Here is a 14,807-nt window from a genome sequence, read left to right on the forward strand (position 1 = left end):
GTGACCTTGACTCGCCTTAGCCAGGCAACAATATCCCCGCCCGGCTCGGCTTGCCAGTCGCCAGTAAGACTGTGATTTTGGCGCCGAATATACATGCTGTGCTTAATTTTCCAGAATTAAATTAGATTATACCTATATTTACCTAAAGATAATATTCTGAAATTTTTAAAAATATTTTGTACCGAAAAAATACACGTGATTTGTTGGGGGGGAGGGGGTGTAGTCTAAAACCTCACCACAAATCACTAGGGGGGAGGGGGGGGTTAAAAATTTGCTAAAAAAACATCACGTGATTAATGGATGACCCCTAAGACAGTAGACACATGACTAATCCCTCTCTTTCCCTCAGATGTCATGTACTACTGCTTTGACTATAAGGCTTGCGCAGGGTATTCTGCTCATTAAAACCTATTTTTTTGTTAGTTTCCTAAATTGCATCTTTTCAATGGGGAAAAAAAATCAAAAAATTTTATTTTTGAGCACTACAGACATTCCTTTATTTACTTCCAAAAAAATCTATGTTTAACAGTGTTTTCAAATTCCTACTGGAATTTACTAGTAGGCAGGGCCATGAAGTTGGGGAAATTATAGGGATAAATACCATTAAAATCAAGAAAATTATTACAATCGCTATAACAATAATATTACAATGAATATAATAGTTTTACATCCATCAATATTAACTTGTTTTAAACTGGTTAAAAAAAAAATTTTCAGACCTCAAGGCCATTTTCTACCTCTAAGTTTCGTACAATATCATGATATCTGGATCAAATGCACAGGATCGCAAACAACCAATCAATTTGACATTTTGATTGTGGCCTCCATCCCACTATGTGATTCAAAATACTTGTTTAATCTGCAATAATACAAATAATTATACAATTTGAATTAATTAAATTTCAAGTAACCCAAAATAACCTATATAGTTGCAGTCATGTATACAACTGTTTCCATAATTAATCAATTGCCACACGTCACTTAACTACCACAAATGGTACTCAAGAAGTACATATGTCAATACACCACTTGAACCGTAAACCTTTTGCAAGTCGTTAACTCTCACAACTTGCACTCCTGTCACAACACAACCACTACAATGGTCAGTGGAACTGAAATACAACATATTTGATTTTTTTTTTTTTTTTTTTTTTTTTTTTTTTTTTGCAGAAGCTGCTAATCTAGGTATTTGTAATTTTTATCCCACAAAGCTGTCTTATGGCCCTTGGTGCCAGCCCCCTGGATAAGTTTGTGCGAGTCTTAAATAGCCGAAATGCATCGCCATGGTTATGTTCTACCTAGAGGGGCAAAACTTTTACATCATGAGGTCTGTTCATTCTTGTGCTTTTATATTTTATTGCCTCTTTAATATTTACTTTTAGGGTTTTCTTAAATGGAAACCATATGTAAAAAAATATACCTTGAGACCAATAGAACATTGGTTATAACCGCTTTGATATAAAATAAATTGACAGAGATGTTTACTGGCATTATTTTATTTTTATTTTGGCATTATTATTCACATGTTTTTCACATATATACTAGGATGTGCTGAGTCCATGTCTTCTAAGAGCCAGGCACACACAGAATGAGGCAACACGTGACATATTGAGTGATAGTAGTTGACTTCCATGTATTTATATAAAAACAATGCACACAGTATCAGACGCGGCATGATACCACAAAGCTGTCGCAAACAGGCTGTCCGATGGCGGCAGTGATCTGCACATGCACAAGTAAAAAGATTGTCAACAAAGGCATGCCGTTGTGTGTCTATAGCTGAATAGTTAAAGACTGTTTTCATTATTTCTTTAATTTGAGTGAATATTCACTTGTTAAGTATTTTAATTTATTTTTTCTCAAACACAAATCATTTAGTATGTTCAATATAGGAAATACCTATTTTAAATAAGCCATCTTTGAAAAAGTATCACAATAAAAATTTTATTTCAAGAATGTGTGACAAAAACACTGTGTTACGCTGTTGCAAGAAGAGAGTGTTAAACATCTTGTGTTGTTTGTGCAGGTGATGCAGTTAGCGAAGGACATCTTGGCGAGGATACCCCAGCCAATAGACAGCAAGGCAGCTGACAGTGTGGAACGAACGCAGAGGTCACCGCTGCTGGTTGTTTTGCTGCAGGAAGTGAGTCGTTCCTTATAATATGTTTGTGTGTGTGTTACGCGTCTGATGGTTTTTGACCAAGGGTGTTAGAGAGGAAATGGGCCCACTTGCAAAGTGAAAGTGGAAGGATATAGTCCATTGAAATGTTACAATTTAAGGACTGAATATTGCATTTTAAAGAGGACACAATTTTATTTTTGGGACATGTGTGGGGGGTCAATAGAAGCTTGACCTCAAGTTTGTGGGGTCGCCACCCTTGTTCCCCGGCCGCCATCTTGTAAAAAGGGGTGAAACACTTTTTTCGCGATATCTCGGAAACTATGCGTCTTACAAAAACTTTCTAAAGTCATAATTTGTAGCAAATTGTTTTTTCTACAAATATGTTTATAACTGTTTGCCCTAAATTAAAAATTAAAGAAGTTATAAGCAAAAATGTGAGAATATTTTTATAAAAATTTTCGTTTTTGCTCTATAACTGTTTTTTTGTATATTTTACAAAAAAAATTACCTCAGACCAATCTTGTAGATGATCTTTTGAGGAAAATTTATCCCTATAATTTTTTTTTAATTTCATTCATTTAAAACGCCGTTACAGTGCTCCAAAGTTGACTGGGTTCGTCAATGCTCATGAGAATCCGGTCGAAACTAAATGTTTAACTTATTTTTGATTTTTTTTATTGTAAATATATTGTTACAAAATTTTTATTAAATTAGTACAACTTTACTTATTCATTCCTAACTCTTTTCCCCGCCACCTATGAGGTAGAGTCTGTAGGCGCATACTGGTTTTTTGATGCGAAACGAATTTCATATCAACATTTGAAATGTTTGTTCTTACTATCAAACCATTTGGGCCCTATATTTAACACCATTCAATTGAAATTATATTATGACCATCATGCATCAAATTAATTTTGTGAATTCATAAAAGGAGACCTGACTGAGCTTTGTCACAAACACGAAGCTTCACATCAGATGCGTGGCTTCGCATCAAAAATTATAGCTTCAAATAAAACGAATAGCAAATTCTCTGACAAAGTCCTATTGGATATTGAAAAAAGAGCTGCGCACAGGCTTAGTTCCGGCTATTTAAGTTTTTCCACAATTAATACAGTTTTCTTAAGCACTGCTTATTTTACATAACTACTTTGCTCTGAAAACGTATGTCCCACTATTTACGTTTCAAAACACTTGAAATGACTCTATTTTGGATCGAATGGCCCGTGGTACATCATAGATCTGTAACAGAAAGAAACTTCAGAAAATAAAATTATTTATTTATCCATGCTCATCACATATGAAGCAACATCTTTGTTTCTCCAGCTAAAAAGTAGTATGGCGTTGTTTCTGTTTACAAAAGACACTATTGTATATTTTACACATACAGTTAAATGCCATATATGTATTTTATAAATATGTGACTTCATATTGAAATTGCCCCAGATTTGTCTTTTCTGAAGTGATAAAAATAATTTCTTACTATAAAATGGTGGAAGAAAAAATAAAATCAATAATGAGTAAAACATTTTTCCTGTTGTTTTTAATTTTAATTTCGGTAATTTTATATAGTTTATATGCTGTACATTCATTTAATAACATAATAAATGTCCAATTTATTTTATAATTGTGAAAATATCATAATGCCTTAAAATTTTGCGTAATAAATTGAAAACTATATTCTCTTTTCATGAATTTCTGTGTGGATTTTTGTTTTGAACTGTAGTATTGTAACATAATCCATTCTAATACTATTCATTTTAGTACACTTTAAAGAAAAAGTTCTGAAAGTGCTTGAACTGGACTATATTTTTGTGGCCATGTGCCACTTTTGTTTAAGGTATTTCCATTTGCCTTTATGGTTAGGTTCGTTTAAGTAATTTATGGTAATTTTTGTTAGTTAAGTTTAATTCTTTGTTCTTTTAAAGTTTTTATTATTTTAAATTTATTTTAAACGTTTAGGGATTTTATTGTTGGTCATGGCCAGGTTCGGGATTGCCGAAGGCCTTTAGTTTTCCAGAACAATCCAATACATGTGAGAGATAATTTATCCTAGGGTATTTTAATAATTAAGGTTATTTTATGTTAAGATGTTTAATAAGTAATGTATATTTCAAAGTGGGCAGAGAGACTAATATATTTGTGGGCGAGCTTACGAGTGGGGTTGTTCAAATAAACGTTTGAAGTGACGAACTACTTTCTATGACGCCGCATTGGCGGTGCCGTACTGCGCCGCGCCATGCGCACAGTTTATCAGTGCGGAAGAAAAGAAGGAGTCGTGAACAAGGGCTGGGAGGTTGTGTGTGTGTGTTTTCCCGCAGGACACTTATACTAGATGATGGAACGTAATGTGGAGTCGCCGGGGATTTTGTTTTTGGTTTGATTTAGCCTGAATGTGAGGCTGGTTTTCGAACGGTAAGTGACAAACTGGTGAAGGTTTACCAAGAAGCCTACATCGCTGAAGAATTTACACGCCCGTGTTACAAGTGTTTGCTGCTTCGCTGATTTATTCCGCTACAACTAGTGCTACCATAACGTCAACTTTAAGCAGCGGCCAAGGTCAATGTCCGCTCACCTGTATGAGGTATTGCGCCTATCGGCTTTAAGGGCGGTCAAGAAGTGCGGCAGGCATCGCGGCTAGTAAAATTGTGATTTTGCAATTTTTGCCCTCAATCCAGGCCGCAAATCAAGACACCGCAACGTAAGCACTGAATCACCTGATATTCATCGTACCAACTGACTTGTGATTAAGTGAGAAGTCTTTTTTTGTACAAAAAAAACTGTGTTTACGATACCTTTTTTTTTACGTTAACGGCGCGGCGAACTCGGTGATAGCACATGCAGTATTTCTTTAGTGGGCTGGCGGTGACAATTTATTTAATTCTGAGATTCTAGGAGTTTAACGAGCAAGAGTTAGAATTTTAATTCCTAGTGGGCTGCCCAGATAAACAATACCCGGACTTGAACAACCATACCCCCAGAGACTGTTGGTTGTAATATTTAAAGTATTGTTTTAATTATAGCTTAAGATTCTTTGTGTGTAATTACTATTTTAGCCAAAATTTTTGTTAACTCTAGTTTTTTTTTAGGTCGGCCGGGCGACGCGCGTATGCTAAAGGATTTGTAATATTATTGGAATGTGGTTTTACCCTTATATAAATTTATAAATTAATTTACCATTTTAATGGAACTAGTGTACCTGCATCATGCTTGTGTTCTTTACTAGTAAAAATATGTACCAAGCTGTTGAAATAGTTTTGTTTATTAGTCACCTTTTTTTTATAAATGCTGGGTTTTTTCCGTTATTGTTTTTATTAGTTTTTACTAAATTATTTGGCTCCACATCTTAAAGATTTTAGGAATTAGGATCAGTTAGATGTGTCTCGAGGAGAGCTTGGTTTTGGAGAAAGTTTATTTAAACAGTAATGTGGTCTCCGTCTCCGAGGGGCCTGACTGTTCCTGGTGGATGTGGGGGACTGTGGTTGGACTTGGGTGCAGAAACACAGCAAGTTACAACTCACATTTTTAAAGACAATCCTTAAAAAAATAATCAAGCCGGAACTCCACTTGACTCTACTCAAATTATTACATACTGAGTATGGCTCAAGACAGATCAAAAATTTGCTGACTCATCCATCTCTACCGAATACCTTGCAAGAATGTTTGCTCAAAAGTATTATAATTAGGGATGGTGATTTTTCGTTTTCGCGAAATAGATGCGAAAATATGCTAAATTATATTTTTTCCGCTATAAAATGCGAAATCTAGACTATTCCGAGATAAATGCGAAATCAAGGTAAAAAACGTAGATTCGTCTTCACTCTACACAATTTATTTACCGATTGTATTTCGTTTCAGTTCAGTATCAAAAGAAACCATCATTTTATGGCGTATTCAGCACAAGTATCTTATTGTCACGTCATTCACAACACTATTGTTCGTAAATATTGAATGAAGAATGGCCATCCGTGCCTCGCGATTGTAAACAAAGCAAAGAACAACTAGCTGGAAGAGTGTCCGTCATCTTGCAGAGTATGTTTTTAGGCCACCATATTGCGACATCTTTGCTTCGCCGTGCTAACAATTGTAAGTCCCATTTTCTGTCTGTGTTTCACATGAAAGCCGCATTCTTGTGTAGTCTGTGGAAGGTGGTGTGTTTAAAAACACGTGCATACTCGTGAATGTGTTGTATACTGTTATTTCTCGTGGTAAAAATGGGACGAAACGTAATTTCCATTCGTGATCGCATAAATGAATACAAAAGTGAACAGCTCTACGAAAGTGATACAAATATTTTAATGTGGAATTTATGTAATCGCCGTCTGGAGTGGAAAAAAAAAAGATTTACTTGAAAAGCACATTAAATCTGAGGGACATCAGACTGCAAAAAAAGGATTCACCAAGAAATCGGATGAAGGAAAAAAGTCGGTAAAACGGCAAGCAACGGTTTCTGGCATGATCGAAAACTAAAAGAAGGCAAAAATTGAAAAAAAACGAAAGAAAAAAATTTGAAAAAATGAGTTCCAATAACATTATTTGTGCACTCTACATCAACTATGGCCATGAACACGGCTAAAAAATATTTATTGTAATTTTAAGTATTCAATTTATTGCACTCATAAGTGCTAAAAAGTTGTTTGCAAACCTGCCAAGTTAGGCTATCTTTGTAGTTGTGCTAGATCTTTATTTCTGTGGTTGTTAATAATTAATATGTGTGTAATTAAATGCTTTTTAAAAATATTCTTTTCTTCAGTAATGTAAAATGAGAGAATTGACTAAATCTTGTTTTTAAAAATGCAACAAAATGCTAAATTTCAAATTCAAAATGCTAAATGTTATTATTTTAAATGCTATAAATCACCATCTCTAATTATAACGGATTATGCTGCCATACTACAGGTCAGAACCCTGTCTCATACGATCAAATATTTCATTCCGGCCATTTTCTCCATATGATGTGGGTTATTATTTTCTATGTATGAAGTTCCTTGTAAAATTATATTCCTGTATAAAACGATGTTTTTTTCCTTGGAATTCGCTGGACCCATCCATCATTGCCAACTGCTGTGAGAAGGCAGCTTTGGAGGTGACATTGTAGCCCCTACTGAGGAGGGTGATGTTGACGATGAGGGTGCAAGCAATAATGCATAGAAACGTTTGTAAGGCAAACTAAAAATCACGTGTAGTTTTGACGACCATGTTGAAGCTGACAGTGGCGTCCTGCCTTGTGAGCCTCAGAGAGCTGAAGTGATAGCAAGCAGCAGCAACAATGATGTGGTTGCAGTAGAAGACTATGACGAAGATGAAGAGGATGAGGAAAGAGAAGCAAGAGCACCACCAAAACCAACCTGTTCTTATACCCTAGGGCATCTGGAAGGACTGTGGGACTTCATTCAGGGAACTGCATATGTGTCAGACAATATTTGGCAAAGTGTCTGGTACATTGAAAAGTTCATAATGCAGCAAACCGAGAAGAACTCTAAGCACACAACAGCAGATCACTTTTTTTTTTTCGAAAAAATAACTTAGTATATGTATTATTGAACTTTTTTGTACAGATATGTTTTATTCAATATATATGGATGCACTTGAGAACGGTTTCTTTCAATAAGAAATTTAATCTTTGTTTCGCAGCCCTACTTTTCATTAGAAATTGTTATAATTTGTAATTTTTTTTCAATTATACTATGAGTAAACTATGAAAAAGAGGAAATTTTCCTTTTCCCTTCTAAGACTTTTTCCGAGCTAAGAAAATTTTTTTAGACACTCCCTTGAAAAACTTCTTAACAGAGTTTCACCGTAGGTATGTCATCCCGCGGAATTATCCCGGGGGGATGATGACGGTCACCTTGGGCCGATGCCGCCCCTGGAGTCAAATTTTTAATTAAATTTAATCAGGAAACTACACGGAAAAAAAAGTTTAAACTCGGCCTGGTCCTGACCAGCACACATTAGATTGTCCCTTCACGGAGTTCTCATGATGTGTTCATCAGTCGACGACGCAACAGCACGCGGCGACAATCGAGCAACAACTGGCTTGCATCCTTTACAGAGTTAGAAACAAACGGAGACAACCCCGTGGTCAGCCTGGCCAATCACAAAACAGAACCAGATACATGACCACATAGGGAAGGTGTGTTGCTGAAAACTGTTCTCTGAAAGTCTGTCACACCACCTCATGGTTCGTTCTGATTTGTTGGTTGAAAAGCTGTAACAACCCAGATTACAGCCTTCCTCATGCAATACAGTAATAATAATTTGTTATAAATTTTTTTGTCAAATTTCAGGTTAGATGAAAGTTTTTTCCTTTTAAAAGTTATTGAAAACGTAATTCTTCGGGTTTATTATTTTTATTTTTAAAATTTAAAATTCTAGTAAATTTTTTTTCTGGCTTCTTTGTGTGGGAAGGCATGCTGACATAATTCTCCTTCGTTTTTCCACGACCGAGGCTTTGTTTCACAAAGTGTAAGAGTCACAGTCACGAGAGTGTGAGAAGGATACAAAATCGCTGCATCGTGGGAACAGAAGTAAGCTTTCCGTGGAGGCCTCTGTTACCATGAGCCGTGATTGTCTGAGAATTACGTCAGCGAGCCCAGGACACTGCCTGCACGAAGGGAAGGAAGGCTGTAAGCTCAGTCATTGTCCGAGCACCGGGCCGAGAGGTCGTGGCCAGGCGATGGCTCGTGGTTTATTTCTTTCTGGATGTACATTACATTTGTTTTTGTGTCCTGTTGGGCGAAATTAATTGTGATTTTTAAATGAATAATAATAGCTAATACATAGAACATTGAGTAATAATTTCTTCGTGACCTGCTACTTAACCTGTATGTTCCACTCATCACCTAATTTTGAGCTAGCCGGAGGTGGTGAGTGGTGACAAAGCAGCCAGCAAACCTTCCGGGCTATTGCTGCGCAGTCATGCGCCTAATTTATGGGTTTCCAGTAACATATTCTTAGATACAAATAAATACTTCAGGGTGCCAGAGTATTCCATCGCCGACTTCCTTTCTTTTGAAACCTCCTGGAACTTTGAAGTTTTTTCCAAGTGCAACACGTGTTTTAACGCACCAAAATAAAACCATAGAACAATCAAATAATAAAGAAAATTCATCAAACGGTATGAAAGATCTAACAAAAATTAATAATGTTTAATTAATATTTATTTTAGTACTGTCAAAATCCTTTGAAGGCATATGCATAATAAAAAAAACATGATTACAAATTAATTATAAACAAAAAAATGTTACACAAATTATTTAAAATATTATTCGCAGAGGGCAGGATTTATGCTATGTCACAAGATGGCTTATGGTGAAGAAATAATTAAGTGGGCCGCGAAATTTGAGGGTTGACTTATCATGGACTGCAACAAAGCAATGTAATGGTCACAGTGGATGGTGATCAATCCAGAAGTAGCCAACTGGTTCACGAAACCAGTACAGCAAAAATGGAAAGAGGAACTTTGAAAGTTGAAGACCTGAGCTATACTGTTAAGCCAGAAACTTGAAGCCATTGCATAGAGAAGCCATGCAGTGTTAAAAATGAATTATGTTAGTAACAAACAAAAAGGTATAGAAATAATTTGGAGTGTATTTACAACTCTTTAGCCATTGGTTTCCACTAATTTATGATGTGGGTGGTTTTATATCTCTAAGCATGAAGGCTGCGTTAATTCAAATTTGGCCGAAGAAGTTTCAGGAATGAAGATAAGAAGATAAATGCACTTCATTAGCACCAAATAATGAGCATGATCCCAAACTCGCACAAAACTTTCACTGCGAACTTTATGATAACTAGCCTGCTGACCAGAGACAAAGTGTTTTGTAATTGGTTCATGGTTAGTAGTTTTATAGGGGAGAGGATGACAGTAGTTCCAAGTTGTTGCCACAGTGCTCCACCAAAGAGAGCCTAGCCAAGAGGAGTGAGAGGGTGGGGTAGAATGCAGACGTGGAGGTGGGAACGGTGGCGAGTTGAGGATCTCCAGCTGTGTCTGTGTTATCGGGATGGGAAACACAACAGCAGTGCACGCTAGTCCGAGCTGCCATGCAGGGCACAGCGCGACGACATTGGCCTACTATCAGAGACGAGGCCGACGTGGCATGTGAGGGAAGCTGGAACAGGCTGGCGGCGGAGAGGCGACTGAAGAAAACCTTGTGGTCTGAATGCCCATGGAATTAAACATTGGTAAGATTGTTTTCTCACTGAGAATAGACAATATCAATTAATTGTTTAGGGGTGTGCGAAGCTTCAGAAAGTCAAAGTCTGATCAAAGACTAAAATTATTTCTGGAAAATTACAAAAAAAAAATTATGATTCCAAAGATACATTTTTTTTTTTTTTTTTTTTTTTAGAATATAATGTATTAAAAGCTGGATTCAACACCGGTTTTTGGGCCATGAATAACATCCATGGTGTCTGCTAATCTGGTTTTTATCGGGAAAAGAATCATTCAAGCTGTTACAAATTGATTAGAACTGTCAGCACGTTTCTAGGGTAGCTAAAACGCAGCGACAACTGCATGTTCACCTGCCCCCGCTCCCCTCCTATACTGTCAGACTGCTGCAGCGATGTTCAACTTTTGACAGCTCAAGCAATTATATCTTCCACCGAGCTGACAAAAACTAGGGTCGACTCACAGCCCTGGGAGGTTAGGAGAAAAACACTGTTGGTGCCTTTCACACAAGCACACAGGCATTGGAGGAAAAAAACTTTTCTTACATATGCTCTGTTCAAGATGAGGTTAGACATTATTGGCAGATGTTCAGTTAATATTAAGAATTTGGTAGGTGAATATTCTTATAAAATTAGCAAAATAAATAGGTATTATTACACAATTATTACACAATTAGTAATTCTGGTGACAATAATGAGGAGTGAAAATCTAAATGTTTGTTGAAAGACCAGTCAAACAATTGTGAAAAGATGTGTATGTTTATTTTTTTAATTAAATAAAAACTCATAAATGTTAGATACTTTATTGCATAACAAACAAAATGTCCCAGAAATCAACATCAAGCAAAGAAAAGTTGATAGGCCAATTAATGATGGTTATGAATTTAAAAAACAAACTAAAAGGTGTCCTAGTTTTCAAGTTACTGGCATTTGTTTTCTCTTCAAAGTTTTAATATCTCATTCTCCACCAAAATATTACTTATGTACTATGGTAGTACATTTCTGTAATATAATAGGTTTTTTTTTTTTTTTCTGTCCTTAATACCTAACCCTACTGTTGATAACAGTTCAAAATTATACAACTTTTGTGGAAGGGATAGGGGAGGAAATCTTGTCATGGCCTCAGTGGCAAAAATCTTTAATTGGGTATTTTTTACTATTCATACTGTAAAACATTTACTTTGGTGACTTAGCAAGTTATTTTAAAAGTTTTAAGTATGATTTAAAAATGGTACAACACTAATTACTTCTTTATTTTATCAATAATAATTGTATATTTTCCAAAATTACAAAGCTCAATTATTGAAATCAGTTAGTTTGTGTAAGCATTGAATATGTATATGGATAGAAGTCGCTTCCTAATGGAGAAATACTTTCGTGATTTTGGGGCGCTATTCAAGTAGTTGGCCTAACAGCCACGAGATGGCAGGGCTTGCGGGAGTGCGAGGCAGTGGCGCGCGCTGTGGGGAGTAGGACAACTACAACACTTTATCGCCATCCTTTTCTTTCCAAAATGCTTGTCCTTCATGTTTGTGTGTGTATTTGTGACGGCAAGCGTTGGGAAGCACAGGATATCGGGTCTCTTCCCGCTTATCGCTCGTATTCCCCCCCTCTAACATCGCGCACTGCTGACGTCACGTGGAGGATTCAGACCTAGCTTGCCGCTTGGTGAGCCGTCGTACTCACTGGCAAAGTGAACTCGTCATTGTGAAGAAAGTAATTAACCAAACTGCACAAAAATTTTAGTTTATATTTCTTAATATCCATAGCCGCCAATAGTTCAGTTGTTACGACCTTAAAAACTTTAATACTGCAGTAAAAAAATAATACATGAAAAAGTGTTTTTAAGGTTTATGAAAAGTTTTAGTATCTACAATTTTTGTTACCAAATTATTATGTATTCCTGATTACTCTAACTATGTAATGAAAGAAAACAAAATGTGTATCAAGGGTCAAATATCAAATCGAAGTTTACTAAATATTGATAAACATAACTATTTCCTCGAAATTGTTTTGAATGTTTTCAGGTTCTATTCGCTCTCGCACATGCACAATGAAAAATACCTTCAAAATTGTAGTAGTCCCAGTATTTAATACGATGATTCCACCAACGGAACAACATGCACAAGTCCAATATCACTAGAAGCGATCAATAATCTGGAAGTTTGCAGTAATTCAAAATACTTACATACTCTTCAATATAACTCTTGATATTCGTAGATAGTCTTTTAAAGTTTCGTATTAGGACTCAAAAGAATAATTATATAAACCAATATAAATTGACAGTCCTTTTCAGTCTGGTTCATGTCAATTTTTTTTCTTTGCCAGCTAAATCATTCTTAATAAACTTTTAGTTTTTTTACGTCGGACTGCGCTTGTTTAAACATAAAATATTTAATTACAAAAAATATTTAGTCTATAGAGAAAAACATTAAAATTTCCACAGATATGCTATGGAAAAGCATAGAGTAATGGTGTAATTTACCATAAAATTATAAATGGTATTACTAAAACAAATATGTTAATTAAACTGTCTATACAAACAAATTAAGTACAATTTCTTCGGAACTTTGCTAAAAAGCAGATTTCGTGAGTTTTTTTAACGCGATACCATCGTGCAAGTGCGAGCGCGTGCGAAATTCGAAAACATACAAGACGATTCTGAGCAAACGGCTTTATCCATCAACGATTAGTAAACGTCTTTTTGATATTTGATCCTTAATGCACATTTCGCAAACTTTTATTACATTTCTAGTGTAATCTGGAAAGAAATATCGTTCCATAACGAACATTGTACCAAATCACCTGCCAAACCTTAAAATCACTGTGTGACTTTTTTTTTTCTGCCGTATTGTATTGTATGAGGCATTAAAAACTTACCCATTACAGGCTATGTACATTATGGAATAAAACCTTAAAAAAAATTAATTTGTTTGGACGTTTACTTCTTCACAATGATGAGTTTATTTTATCGCGGCATACTGCTGCCTTGGCCGGGCAATACCAGCCCTATCTCAATCCTCGAAGTTACGTTCGACGCCTTCAGCCAATGAATGCCAATTAATACCTTGGGCAGTTGGCATATAGCTCCGCTCCGCTTCTCAGACAGCAGGCAGTAGCTTAGTAACCTGGTCGGCTGGGGATGAGATTTGCCATCCAGCCTGCTTACCAAGAACCTTGACTCTCGACACATTGGTAGAACCTTTACTTAATTAGTCCATCAAGTATCACACCAATTCATTACTTTTAATTAACACCACGTATTGTAGTTGATGCCCGGTGAAAGTAAATGTCAATTTTCATAAAGGCAATTTAATTTTTTTGTAATATATGCCTACACTTCTCTGACTGATTCAGCTTAAGCGCAGTTTATCTTATGATATTATCTATTTTTATTATTATTAATTTTAAAAACTTTACATCACAGCTTGACAACCGATGCATAATTGTAACAAAAACAGTTACGGTTATTCTATAATTGTAACTGTGCAACCACTTAAGGTTAGTTTACTATTGAGCAATGAAAATTTAAAACTTGTACTTGACCCTGTAGGTACACGGAAAATTATTTTAACAGTTATTGACGTAGGTCTAGCCAATAATAACCGATGTAAACAAAAGCAGACTGAAGTCATATTAACTGTCTTTTTAAATACATTTTCGTAGCAAAGGATTGTACGTGGTATCACTCTATTTTTACTTAAATAACAATATAACACGTAAGATTTCAATGTATCATTTAGGAAATATAATAAATGCCCGTCTTTTTTTATTATGTTACCGATGTGTTTTCCGTTTATCGAAATTCAATTTAGGCCTAATTTAATATGACCTTTTTATAATCATGAATTTTACTATTCAAATACCGTACACCAATATTTGAAATCACTGGCCCGATAATATCACATAACCTAAACATGAAATATACTGGCAATATGTAGATGCTTGATTGAAATTTGAACTATTATGGCTATTCGAAAATAAGATCTGTACTACTGAAGTACCGGTACACTAGTAAAAAAGGGGAGATTTCAAAATTTTTTGTAATTCTGATATGTAGTAACCTAGTGGTGACTCATATTCAAATTGCATAGTTCAGATATCAGCAAAAGAAGTGCTCCATTCAAAAATTACAAGACATCTAAATATATAGGTAATTACTCACAGGATACAGTGATACATAAGCTTAGCCGTATTTCAAGTACCCAATGAAATGTTCAAATTATACAATTATTTACTTTACAATACATTGTGTATTGTACAACATTAAGTTTTGACATCATTAAAGTATGCTATATAATTTAGATAATGTTTTTTTGCACAAATTTTTGCGGTACCATTACAGTTCTAAAAAATATGTTATTATTTCTAATATTTCATATTTTGCTATCCTTTCAATTAAAACATTTAAACATGTCGCATCTTCTTTGTTTTTTTGGTAATGTTTTGATTTGTTGTCCATGTTACATCTTTTAGAGTCTGTTTGGCACCAGGAAGCCCACTTTACACCATTAAA

General features: G+C 35.4%; 1 protein-coding gene across 2 annotated transcripts in view; it reads left to right on the forward strand.

The window, feature by feature from the left end:
* Nucleotides 1-14,807, forward strand: part of LOC134531211 (dynein axonemal heavy chain 2) — an 864,487-nt gene that overhangs the window by 810,369 nt on the left and 39,311 nt on the right. For both annotated transcript variants that reach the window (XM_063366870.1, XM_063366871.1), the window contains one exon: nt 2,027-2,143. In XM_063366870.1, the coding sequence (XP_063222940.1) occupies nt 2,027-2,143 (117 nt within the window). The remainder of the gene's footprint in view (nt 1-2,026; nt 2,144-14,807) is intronic.

This window comes from Bacillus rossius, chromosome 3 (assembly GCF_032445375.1).
Source record: "Bacillus rossius redtenbacheri isolate Brsri chromosome 3, Brsri_v3, whole genome shotgun sequence".
NCBI classification, from domain to species: domain Eukaryota; kingdom Metazoa; phylum Arthropoda; class Insecta; order Phasmatodea; family Bacillidae; genus Bacillus; species Bacillus rossius.